The 26,577-nt window shown below is 32.6% G+C and overlaps 1 protein-coding gene and 1 long non-coding RNA gene across 2 annotated transcripts; one reads left to right on the top strand and one right to left on the bottom strand.

Annotated features, from left to right (window-relative positions):
- Positions 1 to 4,475: 4,475 nt before the first annotated feature.
- Positions 4,476 to 5,266, bottom strand: LOC133032950 (uncharacterized). The gene is made up of 2 exons (XR_009685483.1): positions 5,215 to 5,266; positions 4,476 to 4,738 (listed from the first exon to the last, which is right to left on the bottom strand). It is a non-coding gene; the product is annotated as an uncharacterized LOC133032950 (long non-coding RNA).
- Positions 5,267 to 14,857: 9,591 nt separating this feature from the next.
- Positions 14,858 to 20,465, top strand: LOC115721380 (uncharacterized). The gene is made up of 3 exons (XM_030650665.2): positions 14,858 to 15,063; positions 15,998 to 16,035; positions 20,176 to 20,465. The coding sequence occupies exons 1-3, from the start codon at positions 14,991 to 14,993 to the stop codon at positions 20,287 to 20,289; spliced, it is 225 nt and encodes a 74-aa protein (XP_030506525.1). The 5' UTR covers positions 14,858 to 14,990; the 3' UTR covers positions 20,290 to 20,465.
- The last annotated feature ends 6,112 nt before the right edge of the window (positions 20,466 to 26,577 follow it).

Here is a 26,577-nt window from a genome sequence, read left to right as displayed (position 1 = left end):
GTTATTTCTAGACTACTTATTATTTCTAATATTAAATAGGAAAATATTATACATTGTCAAATTAATTATTTAAATAATTAATTTTGGTACAATTTATTTTAATTATATTTTTTCCTAGTATTAAACTAGAGATTAATAATTAAGCCTTCTCTACACTTAATTATTTATTTCTTGAATTTAATACATTTAATTAATTTAAAAATTAAATATCTAAGTTGATTTTCATCATGATACTTAAATATTTCTTTTTCATGACACTTAATTAAATAGAAAATTATTTAGTTGAAATTTATTTTTTAAACTAAATTTAAATAATTTTCAAAATATGTTTTTTCTTTATTTTATTAATCAAATTTCGAAATTGCATTTCTTAAATGCTGGAATTTCGAATTTTACTTGAAAAATAGATTAAAGTTGTAAATTATTTATTTTAATTTTGGACCAACTTAAATCAATGATTTTTTCATTTAATGATTAATTTAAAATAAATTGAATTAAAGTATATTATTAGAAATTGAATTAATTAGTCAAAGTAAAATCTAGATAGATGATATTTTTGCTTGAAGTATTTTTCTAGCGTATTTAATTAAATAGAAAATTAATATTTAAGTTGATTTTCATCATCATACTTAAATATTTGAAATTTTTCTTATATATATTTAATTAAATAGGAAAATTATATTTTTTTTTTTTGTAAATTAATTTTATTAATTAATTTTGGGCCAACATTAAATTAGAATAATTTTTTCCAGGATTAATTTTTTATTTTAACATGCATTTTCGAAAATTGTGTCCTAGAATACTTTAATTTTTCGAAATACAATATATATTTATAGAAAATTAAATTTGAGTTGTAAATTAATTTAAATTAATTTTGTAACAACTTAAATTGAATATTTTTCTAAATATTTATTGGAAATTATTACTAAGATGGAAATAATTCATGTTATTTTCATATCCATCTAAGTAAAATTTATAAATATTAAATTAAAATTTATACTTAGAATTTTTCATTCTAAATTAGAAATTTTAATTAATAAATATATATATTTAAAATAAATAGATTAAATAAAGAGAATCAAAGAAAATACAACTCTCTTTAAATAATGAGCTTTATTATTAAGATATTCGATCTCCATTGTGGGTTTTACACCACGTTTGTTTTAGTGAGTAATCCTCCCTAATGGAGGAACGTTCATTAGCAATTTCGCACCATTTAATCTCGAATGATAAGTAGTTTGTAAGTGTTTTGTATGGTATGGATCACCCTAATGGTGGCGACCATACTTGACTTGCAAATTATGAAACAATGGTGGAAGCTCATAAGATAGAATTGCCTTGACGCTCGCCTAAACGGGACAACGCTGAATTCCAATCTTGATCGAAATAAAGGTTGCTAGAATGTTTAACATTTTAGATGAGCTGCCAACTCTATTCAATGGATGGTAGCTTTGACTCTCGCCTAAACGGGACACTGATATCAGTCTGTTGAAAACCTTGGAAATTATTTAGGATTGTATGTTTTAGTATTTTCACTTGTCATTCCTACTTGCTATATGTTTTATAATTTCTGAATTGTGTATGAATTTATATTGAACCATGTTATTTTCTGTTATTAAGTTGTAGTTTAATTTCGAATCTTCATTGTTGGTCTAACCTTGCTTGTTTATCTAATGAGATAAATCCCTAGTGGATTTTCACCATTAGACAAACATAATAGTGTTAGATCTCGAAAGATAAATATTGTATATGCGACATCTAGCTGTTCATCAATTGATGACACCTTAGACTAGTATTTTTACGATATGAAACAAGAAGATTGTATAAATAAGATTACTTTGACATTCGCTAATCGAAGCATCGTTGGATTCTTATTTATAAACGAAATTATCCTAATTCCTCTTAGCTTATTCATTTTGAATTAGCTTCAAAACATATCATTGGATGAATGGTCTATAAATCATTTCATGTCATTCTATATTTTCTCTTAAGAAATTAAATGACGCATATGATTATAATCCCGAAATTCTATTCCCAATTGATACAAATCCTCAATCTTAGAAATCTCCTGCTCGTATGGGCAAATCAGACTTAGAATTAAATTAGTAGTGGTGGTCCAAGATAGAATTACTCATTATATTTGGTATAAATTTTAAGTCTTTGACTTTAATTTTAGATTCCAAATAGAAATTTTCTTATATTTCTAATTCCAGATACAATACAGTTACACTTTCTCAAGTGTTTAATATCCATCTTTTATTAATGGATTCAAACTGTATGGAATATGAGTTAGGTATTCTGTGACCAGGATCCACTTGCACTATTCTAAGAATTCTTTTATAAACCTAAGTCATCAAAAGACACTACCACATTTTTTTTAATCTATGACATTTGTATCTTGTTCATAGTGGATTTGACAAGATCAATCTCTGCAAAGAGTTAATATGCCTATATCCACTGAAAGTAGTTCATCTCATTCGCAGATGGATGTACATTCAAGGGTGGATATGAGTTTTTCGTTGTATTCTTAAAACGATAACTCTAGATTATACCTTTTAGCAAGAAATTTGAAATGTTTAAAAATTTTATTAATTTCTACCAATGGTTAAAACCATTAAGGTAAGTGGTTAAAGATCTTGCAAACTGATAGGGGTGGAGAAATAGTTAGTAGATATGCAGTTCAAAGATCATTAAATTGATTTTTGAATTATATTTTTAAACTTACCTCCCCAAAAATTTCGAGTTGCATGTTGATGATTAGTTACTAGTCGTTGCCTAATTCCTTCTATGGTAATACAATTTCAGAATGATGTCATGGTTGTATACTTAATGTAAATCATTACTAGATTCATGGATGACCTAATCAAAATCTTAAGAAAAGCTAGAACTGTTAACAATGGTTTGTTAGCTGCTCTAAGTGATTAGAGGTGGACCATCCCATTGTCAACAGATAAGAAAGTGTTTGTTCAAACAAATACTACTTTCTAAGAAAATGACTAAGTCTGAAAATCAAGTAGCAAATAAAGGAGATATTTTTCTTGATTCCAAAAGTGTTCTATCATCTTATATAACATATGATGATCCCACTGCCTCTGTTGTCTTGTCACAACCGAAGAGATCAATACCATCTAGTTTTCTTCGACATAATTCACGGTACCTTGTCGTAGTGGGAGAGTTTCTAGGAACTCACCTTCTTATGACTTGGGAGACACTAGTGATTAAAATCCATTGTGAGTTTAAACAAGTAATGGATTGTTAAGATAAGAAACTAAGAAGAAAGCCAATAGAACTATGGTTTAACCCATTCACATGGAGTAACCTAAAGTTTTCTATTACAAGGACATAAAAGGAAATTTTCGTTTATAAGTCTATTCAATGGACTTAACAAACTTCCTGTTCCTAGTATTATAGGTTTGAGTTTATCTAAGCCTATGGCTTGTGGTATACCTGGTAATTACTTACTCTAATACAAGTAGCTTACTTTAGTAAGATGCTGAAGCATTTTCTTTCTAATGGCAATCTATAGAAGCTTCACAACTTCTTAGACATAGATTTTATTTATCTAAGGAAAAGTCTCAACTATTCCAGAAAAGATAAAGCCATCAAAGAATTTCTTATATCAACAGTGAGAGGTCTTAGATATGCTTTTGTATGCCTTAGACTAGACACCTGCTGTTGAGTGGGAGTAATGAGTAGGTATCAGATTAATCCAGGAGAAGAACATTGGAAGACAATCAAGTAAATCTTAAGATAAAGAAGAGGAACTATATGTTAGTCTATAAGGGTGTGTTTAAAACTCTTAGACTACACCATATCAGATTTCGAAATTTGCCTTTGTGCTAGTAAATCTTTCTGATAAGATGGTGATTACTCTGGGAGTGGAATAGTGATTTTGGAGAAGTGTAAAAACCTATCTGAAGTCTCTAGGTCTACCAGAGAGGGACTGAATGTTAAGGTTGCAGGAAAGGTACTTATTCAGTCTAAGGAAAGTTCTATACATTTTTGGCATCATTCCTAATTGCATTAAACTACTAGTGTTAATTTCTTGATTAACCAAAAGTAGTTGCCAAAGATATAGAATCCAGTATCCCAAGAGAGTAGACATATAGAGAGGAATTTCACATTATCAATGATTTTGTGATTAAAGGAAGAGTAATGGTGGAGAAAAGGTTGTGTTTAATTCAACCTTTCAGATCCTATTACGAGGAGTTTACTACTACTACTACACTATATTTGTATATCAAGGTGTTGAGATTATTTGAAACGCACTTTTAGTTTTATATTAGTGCAAGTGGGAGTTTGTTGGGTTTTATGCCCTAAATAAAACTCATTTCAATACAATCAGATTTACTTATTAATATAGATCAGAAATAACATTTAATGTTGCATGGTTCATGTAACGCCCTAAATAATTAGGCACGCTACCCAAAAAGCTTATGAAACCCTAATCCCCTAATCGGGATTACTAATTAAAATAGCGCAGAATTTAAACTTTTATATTAATCAGAATGAAAATAAACTTGTAATATATTTAAACTTTTCAAAATAGTTGGGATCCCAAAAATATTTACAAACTTATTACAAGTTCTTTCTTACTAGCCGACCTAAGCGGCAAAACAGAATACAAAAGTCAACACTGTAAGACCCATAACCCGCTTGGTCTGAAGTGGCATGAACATGTACATTCTTCGCCCTGCTCCTGAAACTCATGGCTGATCAGCTAATGCCTTACCCTTTCCTGCACAGTAGAGCACCCGTGAGCCAAGCCCAGCAAGACAGTATAAATCATAACAAATATATTATGCTCATTCACATATGTCTGTATAGCACAGACCTGATCATTATATCAACATGCCCATTTATGTCTACGTACCGTAGACCTATGTGTTGCGCTCACACATCTAATTAAATCTACGTGATGTAGACCCACGTGTTGCTCTCACACGTCTAATTACATTAAGGCCTTAGAAGTGGTTCATCTCGGTTATGAGTACCGAGTCCAACTTGATTATGCCTTGAGCACATAATCCTTAAATCTCATTTCAATTAACATGGCATGGCATTTATACACATATATCACTAGGGTAATAACCCTAGGCTATTAGACCGTTCCTATTAGGGTAATAACCCTAATCCCGGTTACTTAACATTCATGCATATCATTCTCAACATAAGCGCCACTGCGCATACTCTACGTGCTAATCACTGTCTTACCTGTTGTCCCGCAATAGTAGAGATTCCAAATCCCTGGGTGCTCCTGATCTGGTGCCGGTAATCCTAGTCACACAATCCGGGATTTTACAAATAGGGTTAATCCCCAATTTCACTTTCACAAAATATAAACATGGGATTCAAAACACAGATAATCAAATAGAGCTCGGAACGAGCTTTCCAACGATATAAAGAACGTCCCAAACGGAGTCCCGAGTCAAAAGTTATGGCCAAAACAAAATTGAGAAAAACAGAATTTCTCACTGCCAAATCCAGTCGCGACGGCCGAAAATCCCGTCGCGACGACTGGGTTTAGAACACCCCAAAACTCCATTTTTAAGGTCTTAAACATGCTAATTTTCCATAACTTCGAACCTCAATCATACCATACCCAAAATTAACTTCTTACAGTTAAAAATCATCACAACAAACATCAATTCTAACATTAATCAACAACATCCAACTAAAGCTCCAAAGCTTGAGCAAAATCAACAAAATTCCATACCCAAAAGCTTGAATACCATGTCCAAACTCAAGCTTAGCAACAACAATAAACTTCAAAGCTTAAAACAGATTATAAACACCAATCAAAACCTAAAATTCTCTCTAGAACTCACCACAAAACAACATACTCCATTCTACTAACACAATCAAGCATAACTTAGCTTATATGAACATAATTACACCCACATGCATTCAAGAACAAACACAATAGCATAAAACATATATCAAGTTTCACCTAACTCAGAATTTATTAAAGAGAAGATCAAAGTATTACCCAAATTCCAAGCCTACAAAGCTTTAACAAAATCCCTCCAAGATTTCCACCAACTTCAAGTAAGATTCAAGGTTAATTTTTCAAGAATTAAAATGGTTGAAAAGATGAAATATAGAGAGGATGAGGGAGGGTCGTTTAGGGCTGAGTAAAACCAGAAAGAATGAATTTCATTTACTCACAATTCATTTTGTTAGAAATACTCAAATAGGCAAAATGACAAAAATGCCCTCTTGGGCCAAATAAAAGCTTATGCACAAAACAAGGGCAATAAAGTCATTTCCATCACCAATTACATCTAAATAAATTTCAGATTATTCACTCAACCATAAAATGCCAATATAAAATCCCAAAAATGTATTTCGGCCCCAAACCCGGTTCGGCCCGAAATACCCGATTGTGACTATACCGCGTCAACCTGTCAGAACACACCTGAAAAGATAACAGAGGCATACTATATAATAATATAGTTATATTAAGCACGTAATTAAATTAATCTCAACAATTTACCCTTTCTCGGGTCATAATTATCAAAATGCCCCTGGCTCACCAACGGGGTCTTTAACATATTAAAATTCATAAAATTTCACATATATTGAACTATATAATAATATAATTCCTCAATTATTCATAATTATCTAATTAGGGTTTTTGCTAATCCATTCCTTAATTCTAGGGTATTACAATTCATATGATTTATTTCATGATTATATGTACATAATGTATAAATTCATCTGAAACCCTTTTCACATACTTGATCCTGTTTATTGTGTCGTCAACACATTGGAAAGTAAACATGACTATGTGAATAAAGTTTCCTAGATTTATCAGACAGAGGGTTTTACTGATATGATAATCTACAACAGAGTTTACTTGCATTTGGAGAAGTGCTATGTTCTTTCCAGAGCATTGGTTAAAGTAAAGCTCAGGTTGGATGCATGGAGTATGCATCAAAAGGGACCGATATTGAACTTTGACTTAGATTTATTAAACTTACCGTAATATCTATTCAAGTCAATATCGCCTAGTTGATCCTAGATTAAATGATCTTAATCCTGATATGATTAGGCTCAATCTCGAGAGGCTATTCGTGTTCTTTGATTTGTTAGTTAAGCCTAATTTTAGGTCAGGGTGATACGTACATTTTGGGAACACAGTAATGCAATTGAGTGGGAGCGCTATCATAAACATGGAATCTATAGCTTCTATCTGGCGAATAGTAAGCAAAGGATGATCTCCTTCGAGCTTGACCAAACGAACATAAATGGTGGAGTACTCATTTCACATAAGCTGAAATATCATTTATAAGGGGTCAAGTGTTTTAAGGAATAAATACATTGTAGGGTGTAACGGTAATTTAATCCCTTTACAGTGTAGATCATTCATATAGAGGATCAGTGATCACATTAGGATTTTAACAATGGATAACTAATGATGTGTCTATATGGTGGAACATATAGAGCATTCTATTATACTGAGAGTTCAATTCTAAGTTCTATGCGTGGATTCAACGAAGAATTAATAAGTTAGTGAATTTTAGTAATAAATTCTTGATCCACTTATTGGAAGCTCGGTTATATAGACCCATGGTCCCGGCACTAGTTGAGATAATATTGCTTGTAAAACTCATGTAATTGGTTTTGATTAATCAATTATAATTCTCAAATTAGACTATGTCTATTTGTGAATTTTTCACTAAGTAAGGGTGAAATTGTAAAGAAAGAGTTTTAGGGGCATATTTGTTAATTATGATACTTTGTATGGTTCAATTAATAAATATGATAAATGACAATATTATTTAATAATTATTTATAGTTATTAAATAGTTAGAATTGGCATTTAAATGGTTGAATTAGAAAATTGGCGTTTTTGAGAAAATCAGATGCAGAAAAGATAAAACTGCAAAATTACAAAAAGTGAGGCCCAAATTCACTTGTATAGGGTCGGCCACTTTTGTAGGCAATTTAAACTGATATTTTCATTATTTTAATGCCAAATAATTCAAACCTAACCCTAGTGGAATGCTATAAATAGATAGTGAAGGCTTCAGGAAAATTACACTTAAATTTTCTACTTTTTCATTCAGAAAAAACTGAGCCTTCTCTCTCCCTATCTTTGGCCGAACCCACTCTCTCTCTCTTCCTCATTGAGATTTCGAAATTCTTAGTGTAAGAGTAGTGCCCACACACAGCAAGTGATACCTCAATCATAGTGAGGAAGATCGTGAAGAAAGACTTTCAGCAAGAAGGAGTTTCAGCATCAAAGATTCAGAGAAAGAGATCCAGGTTCAGATATTGATAATGCTCTGCTACAGAAAGGAATCAAGGGCTAGATATCTGAACGGAAGGAGTCATTATATTCCGCTGCACCCAATGTAAGGTTTCCTAAACTTTATATGTGTTTATTTCATCGTTTTAGAAAGTTCATATTTAGGGTGTTAATCAACATACTTGTGAGTAGATCTAAGATCCTTGTAAAATAAATTCCAACAGTTTCTATCTTGGAAACAATCTGGTTTCATGGCACAGCAAGAAGCAAAACTCAATCTCTCTGTCCACAGCTGAGGCTGAGTATATTGCTGCAGGTAGTTGTTGTACCCAATTGTTATGGATGAAACAAATGATGGCAGATTATGGGTTTGATTTGAAAACTTTAACTATCTTTTTTGATAACACTAGTGCTATAAACATTTCTAAGAATCCTGTTCTACACTCTCGCACAAAGCACATAGACATTCGTCATCACTTTATTAGAGAGCTTGTGGAAAATAAATTTTTTACTAAAGCTCTTGACTCGGTCTGTTTTATATCTCTAAGGAAATCCTTAGGGGTTTGTACTGTTTAATGTTTTTGTTCTTGTTAATCCTTGATATTTGAGTTGTCTAAGAGTTCATAATGTCTTGTCCTTGTCCTAGAAGAAAATCTCAACCTTATAAGAATTACAGTCATTATTTTATTGCTAATGTTGTAATGTTATGGTGTCATACAGGTTTGTCAGGAAAATTGTTCACTCCTCACAAGAATATTTGGATTCATCAAACAGCGTTATGTAAGCTACCATTTTCGAATAATGATGTTTAAAAACTGTGTGTTCAAGCTCCATTGGATGAATAGAGCTACCTATCTCAATGTGTGAAAGTCATCTCTGAGTAAGTTGGAACTATGTAATTAGGAGTTATGTAGAAGATACGCTACCATTGAAAAGGGCTACCATTGAGGTAGTCTGACAGCGTCTCCTATGGTTACAATTTATCAGAAAAAGCCTTTTTGACATATTGGGCAATGTTCCATGCTTACACTTTCACACACTTATGCTTGACATAGTTTGTGGTAAAAAAAATTTTATCCTCGAAAATGGTGTTATAAAGCTGTTACATACTGTTTCATTTACTTTAATATTCTTGGTGACTGAGTCAGTTTTTCCTGAGTAACCGGTATGACCTCATTCTACTACTTCATTAGCTTGATAAAATAATTTCTGACAATTCTTATGAGGTTGATTTTTTCATCAGGGACAAAGACAAGCGGACATTGTGAATTTTAGTTACAAAAATATCAAGGTTATTTTCTTTTTCTGTCTTTTAAATATAATAAAAAAAATTTTAAAAAAAATTGTGACCGAGTTTGTCAATTGAGCTTTCTTAAAAATTCTTGTTATTTTTCTTGTTATGTTTCATTGTATTCTTAGACACTATTTTTTCTCTTAAGTGGTGATTAGTGCTTTATGTGTCTCTTTGTGTTCTCTTGTTCATTATTTGTAAAATATTTTTTTTGGGAGGCATTTTTTGAAAAAATTAATGAAAAAGGGGGGCATATTTTTTTTCGATTCTTTGTCAATATTTTTTCTTTTATTTTTTCATTTGTGGAAACATGTTTTAATTGTATTCTTTATATTGTGTTTCTTTTCTTTTTGGAGATTTGGTCTTATTTTGGTGTTTTTAGGAAACTTGTCCTTAAATAATTAATTATTTTTGGTTTCCTTTTTGGTGGCAATTTCGAAATGGTTGGGTTCTTACTTCTTAATACTGTGATTTTGTGGGGATATTTGGTTTCTTTTTTCCATGTAAGGAAACATTGACCATTTTTTGAAAAAAAAAAATTGGTTTCCTGTTTTCTCTCCACACGTGATTCCAAGGTAAGGAAGTTACTTTCCTTTTCAGTTTTTTTTTTTTTTTTTTTTTTTTTTTTTTTTTTTTTTTTGATTTTGGGTAAGTAAAATCAAGTGTATATATTTTCAACTACCCACTCACCCACGATCACCACTCTCTCTTATCTTTCTATCTTTTCTCTCAAAGGTCTAATTTTTTTTTTCAAAGTGTGAGAGTGTTTGTGTTCTAGGGTTTCAAAGAGAAATGGCAAAAACCAAAAATGCTCAACCGTCCAAGAAGCCCTCTCGTGGCTCTGCCTCTGCATCTCCGATCACCCCTCCTCCGCCGCCTGCACCAGTGACCGGAGCTTCTGGTTCGTCCTCTGCTCCGACGAAATCTGCCTATGGGAATTGAGCCAACTGATGTGGAGTTTGATCGTCAAAAGGTGTTCGGTTATCTCACTGGTGATAATGATGTTGAACTCTCCGACACCATGCATATGTCTCAACTCACCTATCAACATGCTGCTCTCATGAGGTTTGCCCTATCCAATTAGTTTCCTTGATCCAATCCGGTAAATGTTTCAAATAACTTGCTTTCTTTTTGTATAAAGTTTCAATTGGTGCTAAAATTGATTTGGCTGACATGATTTGGGAGCAAATTGTTTCTCTTCGAAAGGGCAAGAAACCTAGGCTCAATCTTATTTTTCCTCATTTAATTTATAAGATTTTATCTGATCAAGAGGAATTGATTCTTGAGAATGAATCAATTGAGATGCCTGCTGTTGGAACCACTTTCAAAATTCTTGAGAAGCCTCCTCAAGGAAAAGCTGCTCAAAGAAAGGCTCGGTCTACTTCCCCTGGTATTACAAATGATCCTGTTGCTGCATCTGCTTCAACTTCTGCTCCTACAGAAATGACAGATGTCAATTTGCGTTTGGGAAGAATGGAGACAAGTCAGGCCTTGCTTCGTAGGAAGATGGACAGCATCATGAAATACTTTCGACCCAATGATGATGAATAAGTGGTTCAATCTTTTATCTCTTGCTTTTTAGTAATGTATGCTTGAACTTATGACTTTGTCCATGTTTTTTTTGTTATCTTTGGCTCCTTGATAGACAAAAATGGGGAGTAGTATTATTTTTTTTGTGGATTCATTGTTTGGATTCTATGTTACAACTTTGGACCCTTGGTTTTAGGGGGAGTTGTCTTGTTTGTGGTTTGTGCACTTTTCCGTTTAAAAAGTTGCTTTATTTTCGGTTTGTAAGCTTTTCCGTCCAAAAAAAGTTCTTTGTTTTATGTGTTAGAGTGCTTTCATGCAGGGGGAGTATTTTCTATACTCTTTTATCTTTAAGAAGCTAGTTGCTTTGGTTTCTAACACTTGATGCAGGTTTTCTCATAATAAAATGTTTTGTCAATCAAAGTGCCAAAGGGGGAGATTGTTAATTCCATTTTTGGCATATTTAATTGACAAAAATATTTTATTATTTCCTATTAATTTCGGCTGGTATGTGTTTAATATGGTTTCCTATTTTGTGTATTCAAACTTGGAAGGAAAGTTGTCTAGCTTTCCTATTTTTGGAAAAAAATGTAAACATGGTAAGTTTGGTTACCCATTTCGTTTTTATCTAACCAGCTGTATAATCTGATCTTGTGTTGAGTTTCCCATTTTCTCAGATCAGATTTCTTGAAGAGAAAACCGGAGCTAAACTTTCCTTCTCTATAAAAGGAAAGTTGTAGTTACTGCCCACGATTCTGTAGGTACAGAAACGGAAATTCCTGGACTGATTGAAGAATTATTTTAGGGAAGTTTCTAGTGGGTTGAGGTCTTGTTCAGACCCAATGTAAGCTGTCAATAAGATGTATATTCATTATAAATACATCTTATAGCAGCTAGGTTTTGTATCTCTTTCATTCACTTTCATATCTTAAGGAAAGAGTGTCTTTGTTATGTAGAGAAGAGTTGTTCGACTCTTACTCTGTTTATTTGTTGTTTGTATTGTCTTGAGTCTGTATTCAAGTCTACAACGAAGAAGAACATCAGTGCACCTTCGGGAGAAGGTATATACAAGCTTTCGGGAGATTGCTTTTGAAGTCTTGCATCGGGAGGATACAAGCACACCTTCGGGAGAAGGGTTTTTACAAGCTTTCAGGAGATTGCTTTTGAAGTCTTGCATCGGGATGATACAAGCACACAACCTTCGGGAGATGGTTGTATAGGCTTTCGGGAGATAGCCTTTAAGCCTTGAATCGAGAGGATTCAAGCACTCTTCAAGGTGATCGAAGGGAGTTCGAGCTCTTGGAGTTTTATTAAGATTCGGTTAGTAGGTGGAATACATCAAGCTTGCGGCATACAATAAGAGGGAGTCTATTTATGCATAAGTCAATTACTTTGTATTTTTTTGATACCGATCTAATGAATCTTATCTCTGGGTGTGGCCTCGTGGACTAGTAACAATCTGAAAGGATTGTTGAAACCACGTTAAAAAATCTTGTGTGTTTTTACTTTTATGCAATGTTTGTTTTTCTAGGTTTCTTTGGAGTTACAGAGTAGTATTTTGTAACTACGGAAAAACTGTTTTCAGTACCAGTTTCATTATTCCGCATTTAATTAATCACTTAATTAAATAATTAAACTGGGAATATCAAAATACGGAATTTCAAATATAAATAAGTTTTATTTTTATTTTTTTCAAGAAAACTTAGTTTGTTTAAATTACTTATTGGATTGTCAATAATTTTAGTTTGATTTTGTAAGATAGGTGTTTATAAATAAAATAAAGTTCGATTTTTTTTTAAGAATAATTTAGATTTTTTTAAGTAAACTTAATACTTTTTAAATAATTTAATATTTTAATTAGCTTTCAATAATTTTTACATAATTAATAAAATATTATTATTTTTAAAATTAATTTTTTCTAATAAAAAAGAGTAAAATTTTATATTAATTAAAGTTTAAGGAATTATTAACTTTTTTTTTTTTTTTGAAGGAAGGAATTATTAACTTTTAATTTTAACGAAACGAAAAAAGATATAATTATACAAGTGTTATATTTTTTTTTTTTGAGAAAGAACTGTTATTATTAATTAAAAGAATCATCAATAACAACAGAATGAATTGGGTAAGGAATTTCACCCAACCATGAACTATCTTCATCCAATTGAAGAGCAAATTTAGATAAAGCATGAGCAGCTTTATTGGCTTCTCTTTTTACATGAGAAACCTTTACTCCAGTAAAGTAGGATAAAAGATAAACAATGTCCTCTACTAAATCATGAAAAGAAGATGCAAAACGAGTAGAAGACATAGAATTGATTGCATTGGCCAGCACAAGGGAATCGGTCTTTATAAAATGGATGGGAAGTTGGTTCTGTATTGCCCATTGCAGACTGTGTAAGAGAGCAGCAGCTTCCATGTCTTTTGGGAGAAAAAAACCATGAAAAGGCTTTGAAAACCCAGCAATAACATCACCAGTATGACCTCGGATTATCGCACCAAAGCCGATGAGTCCTTCAGTTTGATCACACGCCGCATCCACATTAAGTTTAGTGAAACCTGATGGAGGAGATCGCCATTTGGGAGTAAATTTATCTGTAGCAGAGGGAGCAAAATTGGACGAAGAAGTGCCCTGTGATGATGCACCAGCAACAGTAAGTGTAGAAGCAGTAGCTTTAAGGAATTGGTTCAGGTAAGCTACTGATGATGCACACAAGACATCAACCGCTTTAGGCTTTGTACCATGAGTCTCTTTGTTCCGTTCAGACCATATGCTCCACATTAAACAAACAATCTGCCCAAGTTCCTCATCATTATGAGCAGCAGCAATGTAGGAAAAGATATCGAAACCTTTAGCATTACCAATGTTCGGCATCTGAATTCGATATTGAAATTGTTGCCAAACTGACTTTGTCCTTTTACACCTAAAAATAGCATGTCTAGAAGCTTCCCAACTACAACAGCACAAAGAACAAGCATTGGTAGTACTAATTTTCCTATGAGCAAGATTGACTGCAGTAGGCAGTGCCTCATTTATAAATCTCCAAGCAAAAATTTTAAGTTTCTTAGGCAACCGCAGAGACCACACTCGATTCCACCATTGACGATTAGTGGAAGATGAGGAGTGCTCGTTTTGAGATTCTAAACTAGCCGCCAAATGATATCCGGTTTTCACAGTGTAAAAACCTGTGTCTGAATGATGCCAAATCAACTTATCCTCCCTAGGATACATACTTAGAGGAAGGGAAATGATTCTCTAATGTCAATATCCCCAAAGTGAGACTTTAGAATCCTTAAATCCCATGTCCTAAGAGGAGAGATATAGTGTTCCACTGTAAAGGCAGGGTCGCCCCTATAGGAATAAGGGGTAAAAGTTGTATTGCCAAGTAACCAAGGGTCTGAAGCACACCGTACACTTTGTCCTGTTCCAATCTTCCAACGCAATCCCTTTAACAACAAATCCTTACCATCACAGATATTTTGCCATGTTAGAGATGGTAGAACACCTTTTTTAGCCAATAGAAAATCTCCATTCTTGAAATAACGAGCTTGTAGGACCGTGGCCAATAAAGAGTCAGGATTATCTAAAATTCTCCATGCTTGCTTCGCTAAAAGGGCTTGATTGAAATGAAGAAAGGAGCCAAAACCTATACTAATATGTATATTTTAAGAAATGTTTTTTAACAAAATATGTATATTTGACGGTATAATCAAATAGTATGGAAAGTTTAAAAGTAAAAATACTAATAGGTAATATTTGTTAGGGATATATAGACATATAAAGTGTAAACAGTGGAAATAATTTGCGGCCGTGTACGGTGTATTCGATAATAACTCTTCTCTTCGCCATACCCAAACACTTGTTCCCAGGGATCTCCCTAAACTCACTCTCAAACCCATTAACCGCTTTTCTTCTCTACAATGGCCAGGGACAGTTGTATGACTCGTGTGGCCGCCGGAGTCGCAGTCGGTGGTGCTGTTGGCGGCGCTGTTGGTAATTATCCCTATACTTCTCTCTCTCTCTCTCTCTCTCATATATGTATACGGAGTTATATACATTTCTCTCAATACCTCTATCATATAATCATCTAGTTTTGTGTTTCGTCGTTCTGGGTTTAGGTTTTCAACGCTAATTTCTGCTGATTATGGGACTTGTGCACTTTTTATTTTTAAATTTCATTATATGTGTATCTGAATTCGTGGTCTGCGTTGGAAGTTAGCAATTTGAGTTTCGAGTTTCATGATGCATTATACATTTGTTTCTTGATTTTTAAGCATCGCGCTGTACTGTGCTGTACTGAGAAATTTTATTTATTTATTTTTTATAACAGTTCATTGTTGCATCTATGGTTTTATCTATGAATTTCATGTATAGAGCTTGGTCACACTCACAAGTTATATACATCATTTGGCTTTGGTTTGCATTTGGAAGTTGGAACACCCCCGATGATAATTAATATCAAACCATTATTAATACAATTCCTTTCCTTTGATGTTTACATGTTTTATTTTACAAGTCCTAAGTCTTATTTGTTTTAGGAATTATTCTTATTGTATTAATCTTTTGTTAGCACAGTTTTCCTTCATACACCTCTGTCTCTTTTCGAAAAAAAGAACAAAAAATAAGTAACAGTTTCTACCAATAAAGTGCATTTCAGTCCAACCCTATCCCACAATTTTCCGGAACTTTAGGAATTCCTACATCAGTTGTGTACTTTCTAATGTTGCTTTTGTCTAAGATGATAAAGATTACCTTGGATGGATGTTTGATTAGTCTAAGAATTCTGAAGAATCTCGGTACTTTTAGTTTTAATGACTGTTCTAGCCTCCTGCCTAAGTTTCTTATTCCCTTACAATTGCTTGGATTTAACTTAGTTGAATAGTCAAGTCTTTTATGATTTTGTTTCTAATACTAACTTTACATCCAGGCGCTGTATATGGAACATACGAGGCTATTAGGTATAAGGTACATAATCTGATCCTGTCTTAGACTTCAACATATGATATTGTAGTGACTTCAAAGTTGGCTCCTTTTTTATATATTATTTTTGCATTGTCTATTGCTGCATATACTTCCATATTCGATGTTCCGTTACTTCTATTTTCATTGTTCTGAATTTTTCAGTATCTCCAGTAAAGATTCTTACGTTATCTTCTTTACAGTGCAAAGCCTTTTTATTAGAGAAGTAAGAGGAATGGAATGTAACCTTAAATATTCAATCTCATTAATTCAATCTCATTAGTCTTCAAAAGATTACAAGGCCAAATTTATATACAAACGGTAAAGAAAGATAATATACAATATAACTCAAACCCTATGACATTGACAGCTCATAATACTCTAACTAATTCTGAAAACTACAAACACGGTTAGATAGAAAAATGCTAAAGTATCATGTAATACTTCCCCCCAAGATGGAGAATAAATTTTGTCAACCTTTGATGTTGGTTTGAAACTTGCAATGTCATCAATGTTCTTGCTTGCAACTTTTCTCGAACAGTATGGGTTTCTATCTCTTTACGTTTGGTGCACTCAAAATGAATAGGAGTAACATCAATGTGGAGAGTAACTTGAATGTCGCAAAAGAAAAGAGTTGGTCAAGGATTAGGGACGCAATGATTTTTCATCAAGGAAAAAAGCCAAGTAATCTCACAAGTGGTATTTACTATAGCATGATTTCTTCTTTTGCTGAAGAATGTGACACAATATGTCTTTTCTTGGGCCTCCATGGTATTGGAGATGATCCAAGAAAAAGAAAAAATCGGTGATGGGCCTTTGAGTGTTGAGTGTGTTTCCAATTTGAATTTGGAAAACCTTCACATGTATTTGAAAGGATGAAAAAGATACCTTCACCATGAACATTTTTTATGTATTAAATACTATGATTAGCTTCCTTGAGATGTGGTTCTTCCCAATTGCCTATCATTAAATAGCTAATGACAAGTCGAGTGATGGTTAGATATATAAGTTTCCCAATTAGTTGTCTATACCTTGTAGGATCAACAAGGAGCTCACCTTCATCTTGTGAAAGTTTGAGACTAGAGACCATTTTACAGCTCAAGTATCAGTATACGAAAATGACTCAAGAACATATTTCGTAAAACTCCACAAGGAGATGATACCTATCGTGTATCCCTTCCTAGTAGGCTTATTTAAAATGATAGAAGAGATGAATGCTTTGGGTGTCATGGTACTCGGGACTAGGTCAATTTACTTTTGGGGAAATGGGCTATAGAATGGAAATGGGTGTTTGCAATTATGATCAATCTAGATGGCTCAGTTACTCGAATGAAAGGATGTCTTGTTGCTAAGGGCTATGCTCAAATTTATGGCGTGGACTATTTTGACACATTGTCTCCTGTTGCTAACTTGACCTATTTGGTTTATTTTAATGTCAACTACTCATCATTGTCCTTTGTATCAACTTGATATAAAGAACACTTTTCTTCATGGTAATCTTCAGGTTGAGGTGTATATAGAGCAATCTTTTGGGTTTGTTGCTCAAGAGGAGTTTGTCGTCTTCAAAAATCTTGTATGTAGTGGAAAATTTTGGTATGATAAAAAGTATGTTTGATCATTTTGTGTTGTACAAACAAACAAAAGCTTTATTTTTGTTTTAATTGTCAAAAGGGTTGGATGGGGCTACCATGCGTGGCTCCTTTCTCTGGGTGCAACCATGAGAGCTCCAACCCATCCACGAATGTTGGCCAAGACCCTTTGAGGTAGATCACCCCTACCTACTATGGGGTGCGTCACATGAGCCCCAGCCGAGAACGTAATCTTCTATTAGTTGTGTATGTGGATGGTATTGTTATTACTAGAAGTGATCCTACAAGAACTCCATCTCTCAAGTCTTTCCTTCTCACTGAATTTCACGTGAAAGACTTAGGCATGCTTAAGTATTTATTTGGTGTTGAAGTCACAAGGAGCTAAATAGGCATCTTTCTATTTTAGAGAAAATATGTCATTGACTTATTAACTGAGAATTGGGAGCAAAGTCTTTTAGTGCTCTAATGAATTCAAACATGTACATTACTGAAGGTGGGGAACTATTTGAACCTTCTAAGAGGTATCGATGGATGGTTAAAAAGTTAAAATATTTTAGTTTGACTCATCCAAATTTTGCATATTTAGTCAATATAGTCACCCGGTTAATGTCATCTCTAGCAATTTATCATTGAGAAGCATTAGAGCATTAGAAGATAATGTATCTATCAACTTTTGACTGATGAAGGACTTGAAATTTTTATACAAATAATATTGCGGTGTGATAATCAAGTTGGTTTTCAAATTGCATTGAATTTTGTGTTTCTTGAGCTAACTAAGCACATTGATTATAGACGGGTTGACAATATTACATTAAATGGGTTGATTACAATTCTCATATTATTACATACACATTTAAGAAAAAAATAGAATTTTTATATTGTAGTTGACTTGAGATTTACTTGTATCTCTTAAAGTACAAATAAACGGGTTTGGGTGACATTTCTGGAAAAAGGGAGAGGTGGTCGGTCATGAGAGTCACAAATGGGTTGCTGCCATGGTTGGGTTGTGAGTTGGATAGTTTACCAGGTAGGACTTACCAGTGATTGCCTACAAAAGGCAACCAATTTTCCGTACTAGGTACATTTTGCTTCCATAATTCCAATGTACTAGGTACATTACGCTTCCATAATTCCAATATCATTTAATAGCATGGCCTGGTAAGGATATGGTGGCAACATGAAATGTGGCATCAACAATGACAACATAGATAGAGCAGAGACGGCGACAATGCAAAGGACAACATCAATGACAATGGTCCAGGTAGAGCTCCAGGAAATGGCGAAATGGATTGAAAGGGAGGTCATTGCATTAGCCCTAGGATCTCCCATTCAAATGGGGCTAATGGATATTCATTTGGGCCTTGTTTTTGAGATAAAATACCTAGGTGGGTAATTTATAACAGCTATCCATATTGTGACCCAAAAAACAACAACAACGAGAGTGAAGAGGCTGGTCACATCTTTGTTTGGGGACTGAAGCTGTAGCAAAAGCCATGGAATTTGACAACAGAGAAGAGCAAACATTGATGGAGCATTGACACTATTCTTTTACTAGTCGAAAAAACGTGAGCCACTTGTATCAAGATCTGATCTCGAATATGATTACAGGCACCATTTGAAATCATTGAGCTCATCCTATAAGATATTGAGGCGAGTATAATAGGTGTTTAATATCAAGAGAGCCAGGCAAGTTCCACAACATTTAGATGTTGCCAAAAAGTATTTTTCTCCATGCACTGCGTGATTTGCCTTTGCCTAAAATTAAAGTGACTAGTTGTTCTTGCATTTTTTTATAATATTACACCCAATTAAGTAATCTTATCCCTAAACTAAACCTATGCATTAAACCAACAAAACTCAAAGAATATTTGTTTAAAACACACTAAATTGGTGCAAATTCTAGAAAAGAGATGACAAATATCTTTATTTCTTAAGAATTAACAAGACAATTGGTTGTGGTCGCCCATGATGTAAGCCCCAGATTTTTTGGTTTTGCTTTGGCTTTGTTTCTTGTGCTAAAAGATGGAAAAAGGAGATGACTCTAGACTAATAGCATGCCCTATTGGATCTCTTTCCTTCTGTATATTCCTAATAGTTTTTGTTCCTTTTCTTTTTATTATTTTTAACATTTAAAAAAGGGCCACAGAATTGCTTGAAAAACCAAGTAGTGGCCTCTTATAGAGCGCTGATCATTTTTTTTTTACTTGTTTGACTTCCCATTTAAAAGAAAGTGAATCATAGCGTTCGGCTAAACGGAAGGGTGACAGATTAAACTGATATCCTCACTTGAGAGGATTTCTAACTAAAATGTGAAACGATGCTTTAATGGAGCATTCAGCAATAACTTTTGGCTTTGTAATCTTGGACTTCTTTTTACTTCTGCATTTATATTGCTTGTTGTAATATTGTTAGGTTAAGGTTGTTAAATTTAGTATATGACAGTCTCTTTACTATAGCCATCAATGTTATGCATTTGCGGTTTCATACTTACTTTGCTTTTTTTTTTTCCTAAAAGGGAAAGTTTTTTACTCATTCATATATTTGTTGAGGAATACAGGTCCCGGGACTACTGAAGATTAGGTATATTGGACAAACAACACTTGGTAGTGCAGCTATTTTTGGTCTGTTTTTGGGTGCTGGGAGCTTAATACACTGTGGGAAGTCCTATTAAGCTATTCGTTTTCCTTTCATTTTGGTATACCAAAAATATATCAATGTTCTGTTAAAAAATTTCTGGTTTCTACTTTCAATATCACATCTCAAATACACAGATGTTGAATCAGGGTGAATTATCAGTTCTGTGTAATCTGTTGTTTTTTTATGGGTGCTTGCGTAATTTGATAGCCATTTCTGCTGTTTATATTTTATTTCCTTGTTGCTGAGATATATTGCTTTGCATTGTGAAATTTTGTTTGCATTCTCTTCAAATTCTTGGGGTTATGAGCCGCTGAGCTGGCTGGGTGATATTTTATTCCCCCTGTTGCTGAGTTATATTCCTATCAAACTTGCATTGTGAAATTTTGGCTGCATTTTCTCTTCAAATTCTTGGGTCTATGAGTAAGGGTTCGGCTGGTGCATAGGCTTTGTTTACACCAGTATGTGATGGTAAGAGCTTGTTTGGCTTCATAACTTGTTTTCTGTTTTAAGTTTTTAAAAATTAATAAGGGATGTTTGACAAAATTTTTTAAGAATTGAGTTTTAAAAAATTTGAAAACAGAAAACATTAAAATGTTGTTTTCAATTTTTAAAAATAATTTTTTGTCTAACATATATATACATATATTATATTTTTACTCACACATTCGGATCTTAGACCCGAAACCAAATCTGAACCCGGATCCGGATGAGTTCATGTTATGATATGATGTTAAAATATTGATTTTTTTTAATAAGAAAAAAATTTAAAAATAGTTTATTGTGTCAAACATTATTAAATTTTTAAAATGACAAAAAAATTATTTTTTATTCTTTAAAACCACGATTTTTAAAGTTGAAAATTGAAAACAGAGGCTCTAAAAGCTTGTTTGGATGTGTTTTCAGTTTTTAGTTTATAAAATTGTGTTTTTAAATGTGAGAATAAAAAATAGTTTTTTGTTATTTTAAACATTTAATGGTGTTTGGCACAAATTTTTAAAAATTATTTTTTAGATTTTTTTTAGGAAAAAAAAATCAATATTTTATCATCGTACCATAACATTAACCCATTCGGGTCTAAGTTCGGGTATAGTTTCGGGTCTAGGATCTGAGTATGTGAGCAAAATATAATATGTTAGACAAAAAAAAATATTTTTGAAAATTGAAAACAGCATTTTAATGTTTTCTGTTTTCTAGTTTTTTAAAACTCAATTATTAAAAAACAGTTTTTAAAAACTATTTTCAATTTTAAAAAATAAAAAATAGTTTTAAACTGTAAAGTCAAACAACCTCCAAATGATTGATATGCGTTGCTCATTTTGAGAATAATACACTTTCTATATGCAGCATGCATAAAATTAACTTTAATTTCAAGTGGATTGACACATTAGCAAAACACATGGAGATATAATTATTTCTTGAACTAGTTGAAGCCTCTTTTATCCTATTATACTGGGTGTTAAAGTAAAAATTTTATATTTAAAAATTAAAAATAAATGTAAAACACAATTTTATTTATGTCAAATTAATAATACAAGAGTTTATTAGTTTTAAGTTTGATCAACTCAAGATTATAATAAGATTATAAGAATAATCTCTTAATTACATTTCTTTTGTTTAAAAAAAAATAGTATTTGATTTTAATCATGATGATATTAAATAATTAGGGTAATTTTTAAGAAAATGAAAATTGGTATGAATTTAAAATTGCAGTTGAACTCTAATTTTGCTTAATCAAGCTGTTTACATTTTTTTTTTTTTTTTGCTATTTCAAAACTTAGGAAAATTCTTAGGTGGATGAGTTTTTATAGAATTTTGAGATTTGTGTTTTATATCTTTTTGCGGTATTGGTAACTGCACTTAGTCTTAGCAACTAAGTTGTTTATGTATCATTTTTTAGAAATCAAGTCAAATGTAGTTCAAAGTAATCTTTGTGATGCTTTATTAATTAAGAGGTGAATGACTTCTTTTGGAATGCCATTTATTATGAATTTGAATTTTAGTGCACTTTTGAATTTTTAGGTAAAATTACTATTTTTTGAGATTTTAGTGAGGTAAATGACCTCTTTAAAATTTTGGAATGATATTACATCATTTAGATGGACTTTGGTGAGACAAAATTTGTCAAGACAATATTTGTTGAGACAAAAATTGTCAGGACAAAAGATCTCAACCTTGTCCTAAAGAACAAGGGTAGGCACCTAGCATACATCCTGTCCCTATGGAGTTACTCTTTTTCGGTTAATTAATTATTTAATTAATTCAATTAGGTGAATATTTAATTTGGAAAGTATAGATATTTCAAAGTTGTTGAGATATTCTTTCAAGTGGTTGAAAGATTCTCTCATAAATATCAGTAACCGAATTCAGTTATAGATTTTTATTTATTTAAACAATTAAATATGATTTAATGAAAGGGATTTAACTACTATAAATAAAAGCCTGATTTGAGAAATCATAACACACTTAATCTAAACCATAATTTTCGAAATTAAACGGAGAAAAAGAAAACAGTTTTCTCTCTCAATTGCTCTTTCTCATGTGTTGAGAACTCAACAAGAACAAACTTATACACTTTATCCTAATAGCCCACACTATTCCTTGTGTTGGTGGAACAATTCGGAAGACACTAGTGTGATTCCAATTGCAACATCCTCATCAACTAGATTCAGGGATACAACATACGAGAAAGTTTGAAGATACCTTCATAGTCATCAAGATGTATTTGTTCTAAACTTACTATTCTTATGTTTTGATTTAACGTACACACATTTGGATATCTATTGGGATATGGTACAATGATAATTAGCAGCACAAAACTTTTCCACTGCGTATCTGATTTAGTACTACAAAACAAACACTCTCGTCTTCTCATGCACGGATGGCACAACTGCTGGGTACACATGAATACCCGTAATTTCCATCACATGTTTCATAGCGACCAATGCATCTTGCATCCTTTTATTTTGCTATTTTTGCTCTGCTATCTTGGCATCATGTTTAGTAGCTCGTTGCCTTAATGCAATCAATTTCGTACAATCATCTTCTTCGTATGCTTTGTAGTCATTATGGCCTTTTGTATACTCAGTGTCGTTGGTATCTCCTTCTCCTTCAACATCCACTCAAGAGGCCACATCCTCATCCGAACACCTTGGGGCTTTATGTTGGCTTGAAGGACGCGAAGCATTCCTTGTTAAGACCATCCTCGTACAATAATGGTTACAATTTTCCTTTTAGAAAGCTTCCTACAACTCTCAATAAAAGTACTAAAATATTGACCAAGATTTTCAGCAATAATTAATTCAAGTTATTTTGAGTAATTAATGCAAATTTAATAAGAGTATTTTTACGTGGTTGAGGCATTAAACAACCTTAGTCCATAAGTTATTTTATTTCAGTATTGTCTTTCAGAGAACAATTTTATTGATCCCCTTTTCTTCACATTCTTGGGGGTATTTATAGGTTCATAATGGTGATAAAAATGCCACCTTTGTCTTGCTTGTTTGATTATACTTTGTACAATTTCCTAAACTTGGCCTTAGGTCATGATTTCTTATTCTATAGGTATGTGCTTTGGCTCAATATAGGTGATTGGTGAGACAAGATTTTTCTCTTACTGATGACTTGACAGTTCACAATGTAGCCGTCAAACGAGGCATGGGATGTTGCAAAGTCAAAGAATTATAGGTTTAAAGCCTTAAACACACTTTCCATGGTAGAAAGTAGGTTGACCTTCCCCATGTCGCATTAAATTTGCGCATAGTGACAGCCTTGGGCCACACACTGAATCCCATACAATCCAACTATAGCCTCTTTGAGACGAGTCTTCTCCCAGAGGGGAAAAGGCAACTAACTACCGTCCCAGAAGGTCCTCTCGGAGATGACTAAAATTCTGAAGCGATTCTTGACTCACGCGCCTCGCATGTATGTTTTGTTGTAGCACGTCCCGCAGCAGGGCCTCATTACCACATGGCTTCCTCCTAGAGTACCACATATTTTGAGAAAAAATCTAGGCAAAAATTAATTATAATATATAATTAACAATATTCATTAATAATATATTTATATTTCCTATATTCATAAATATATTACCCTTTATTCAATTTCTTTTAGAACATAAAGCCTAACACTTGATAAGATTTGTGCACAAATTGACACACTTTATTTACACTAAATCCTATGTTTGGTCTCGTGTTTATGGCATACTGGAGTGCACCTTCAATGGACCTATAAAGAGCATAATTAGGAATAAGTTCCCTACCAAAATTGGAAAGCCTTAACCCACTATTCATAGGAGTGCTCTGCGTTTTCACCCCTTGCAGTTGAGGTTTGCAAATTAGATCTTAAAGATATTTTTGTTGGGACAGCAAAATCCCTTTTAGTGTGTAAAGAACTTGATAGCCAAGAAAGTAGTGAAGTTTGCCAGATCCTTTAAAGCAAAAGTGTTACTTAGGTATGTTATAAGGGAAAATGAAGTTGTTCATCGTTGTTTGTTATCACGATATCATCAACATAAATGACGACATAAGTGTGACTTGTTAATGAAATCTTAACAAACAATGAGTGATTTGTTTAAGCAAACACAAAACCAAAACCTGTAAGAGCACTTAAAAGTTTTTCGAACAAGCCCTAGGAGCCTCTTTAAGGTCATATAATGCTTTATGTAGCTTGCAGATTTTTTTCAAACATGTGGTATCAATAAACTCGAATGGTTGAACCTAGGGGTGTACGTCGGTCAGTTTGGTCGGGTTATAGTATATTTTTACCAACCCAATATAAATATCGAGTTGCAAATATTTAATTGTAACTCGCCCTTAAAATTAGAAAAAGTTCAACCCGCCTAATGATTTCGTCGATTTGGTTGGATTAACCCGTCCAAACCGTTCTTCACTTTTTTTTTTATAATTATTATTTTTAGTTTCTAATTCAAAAAATTAGATTTTAAAAAAATGAAAATACATTATTTATATTTCAAGTTAAAAAATGTTATAGTCTAAATTAATTTTAAAAAATTTAATATAAGATAAATATAATTGAGTAAATATGAAATAATTGAATAAAATAATAAAAAAAAAGTAATAATATTGTATAGATTTTAAACTTTAATTTCAATACCCAAATACAATAAAAATTATTAACTATAAAGTCTAGATTTTAAGTTAAACACTAAAATGTTCAAACTTTAAATACAAAATAGTTTGACTAATAAATATAATTTATGTAATATATCATATACACTTTTATTAAACAATATATTAATCAGTTTAATTCGGTTTATTCAGGTTAATTGGACGGTTTAAAATAATTTGTAAACCACCCAATATATTTATTTGGCAGTTTGGATTTTTATTGTATTATTTCGGATTATATTTTTTGTCGGTTTATTAAGTTTGATTTGGACGATTTATTTGGGTTAGGCGGTTTGTAAATTTTGTTGAACCATATTGATATATTTTGTTAAATCTCCATTTTAGAAAGCATTATTGACATCTAATTATCTTAATGTCCATCATTTAGTTACATCAACAGTGAGCACAATTCAAATAGTAACTGACTTAATAATAAGGCAAAAAGTCTCATTGAAATAAAAATCAGCTAGTGGATGAAAGCCCCTTGCAACAAGAACAAATTTTTATTAAGAGAAATAGTTATTTGGACATTTTTTAACACAAAAAACCCTTTTGTTAGGACCATGTAGGCTTTTGTGTTAAAGCCAAGAATTTAGCTTCCATAATTATTGACCACTTGTCACTTTTCTTTAACTATTAGAGACTCAATGGAAGTAATGAGAACTTTTTGTTTGCAGATATTAGACTTAGCCCTTGTTTGTCGAAACCTAAAAATTGATCACTTATCCAATTTGAGTACCTGTATAGGATAGACCTCAACGAAAAACTGAAGAGTAATTACAACAAGTGTAATTGAGTACATTAGTTCCTGATATAAAATTATTGACTCTAAAAAATATAGTCATATATAGAAGACAAAATTGTTTCAAGCACCGATAGGACTAACCATAAGTGGCTCTTGTTTCAAAAAAAAGAGGGCGGGTTATTCATATTTTATTTCATGGTTAGAGGTGAATTTTGGTTGTTAATGAGATCCTAGTCCAAAATCTAAGATCCATTTACAAGAGATGGTTGGTTTCATTTATAGGTTACTAGGGTGGTTGGTCAGATTAATCATGCCAAATGAGTGGTTAATCCTTATTATCCTCACTAATGGATGGATTAAAATTAGACTATTTCCCTTGACTGACGACCCAATAGGTCAACCTTATTAGGCGTGTAACTTGTTGTCGACCTATCTTGTCTCGAGTGACGTG

This window comes from Cannabis sativa, unplaced genomic scaffold (assembly GCF_029168945.1).
Source record: "Cannabis sativa cultivar Pink pepper isolate KNU-18-1 unplaced genomic scaffold, ASM2916894v1 Contig1, whole genome shotgun sequence".
NCBI classification, from domain to species: Eukaryota; Viridiplantae; Streptophyta; class Magnoliopsida; order Rosales; family Cannabaceae; genus Cannabis; species Cannabis sativa.
The sequence above is the reverse complement of the archived record's forward strand: the minus strand, read 5'-3'. Positions and strand labels throughout refer to the sequence as shown.

Excerpts from the sequence above, each read along its gene's own strand:
- LOC115721380 (XM_030650665.2), top strand. The coding sequence starts at position 14,991 with ATGGCCAGGGACAGTTGTATGACTCGTGTGGCCGCCGGAGTCGCAGTC. Across the intron at positions 15,064-15,997 it reads TGCTGTTGGCGGCGCTGTTG|GCGCTGTATATGGAACATAC; the intron begins GTAATTATCCCT and ends CTTTACATCCAG. Across the intron at positions 16,036-20,175 it reads ACGAGGCTATTAGGTATAAG|GTCCCGGGACTACTGAAGAT; the intron begins GTACATAATCTG and ends TGAGGAATACAG.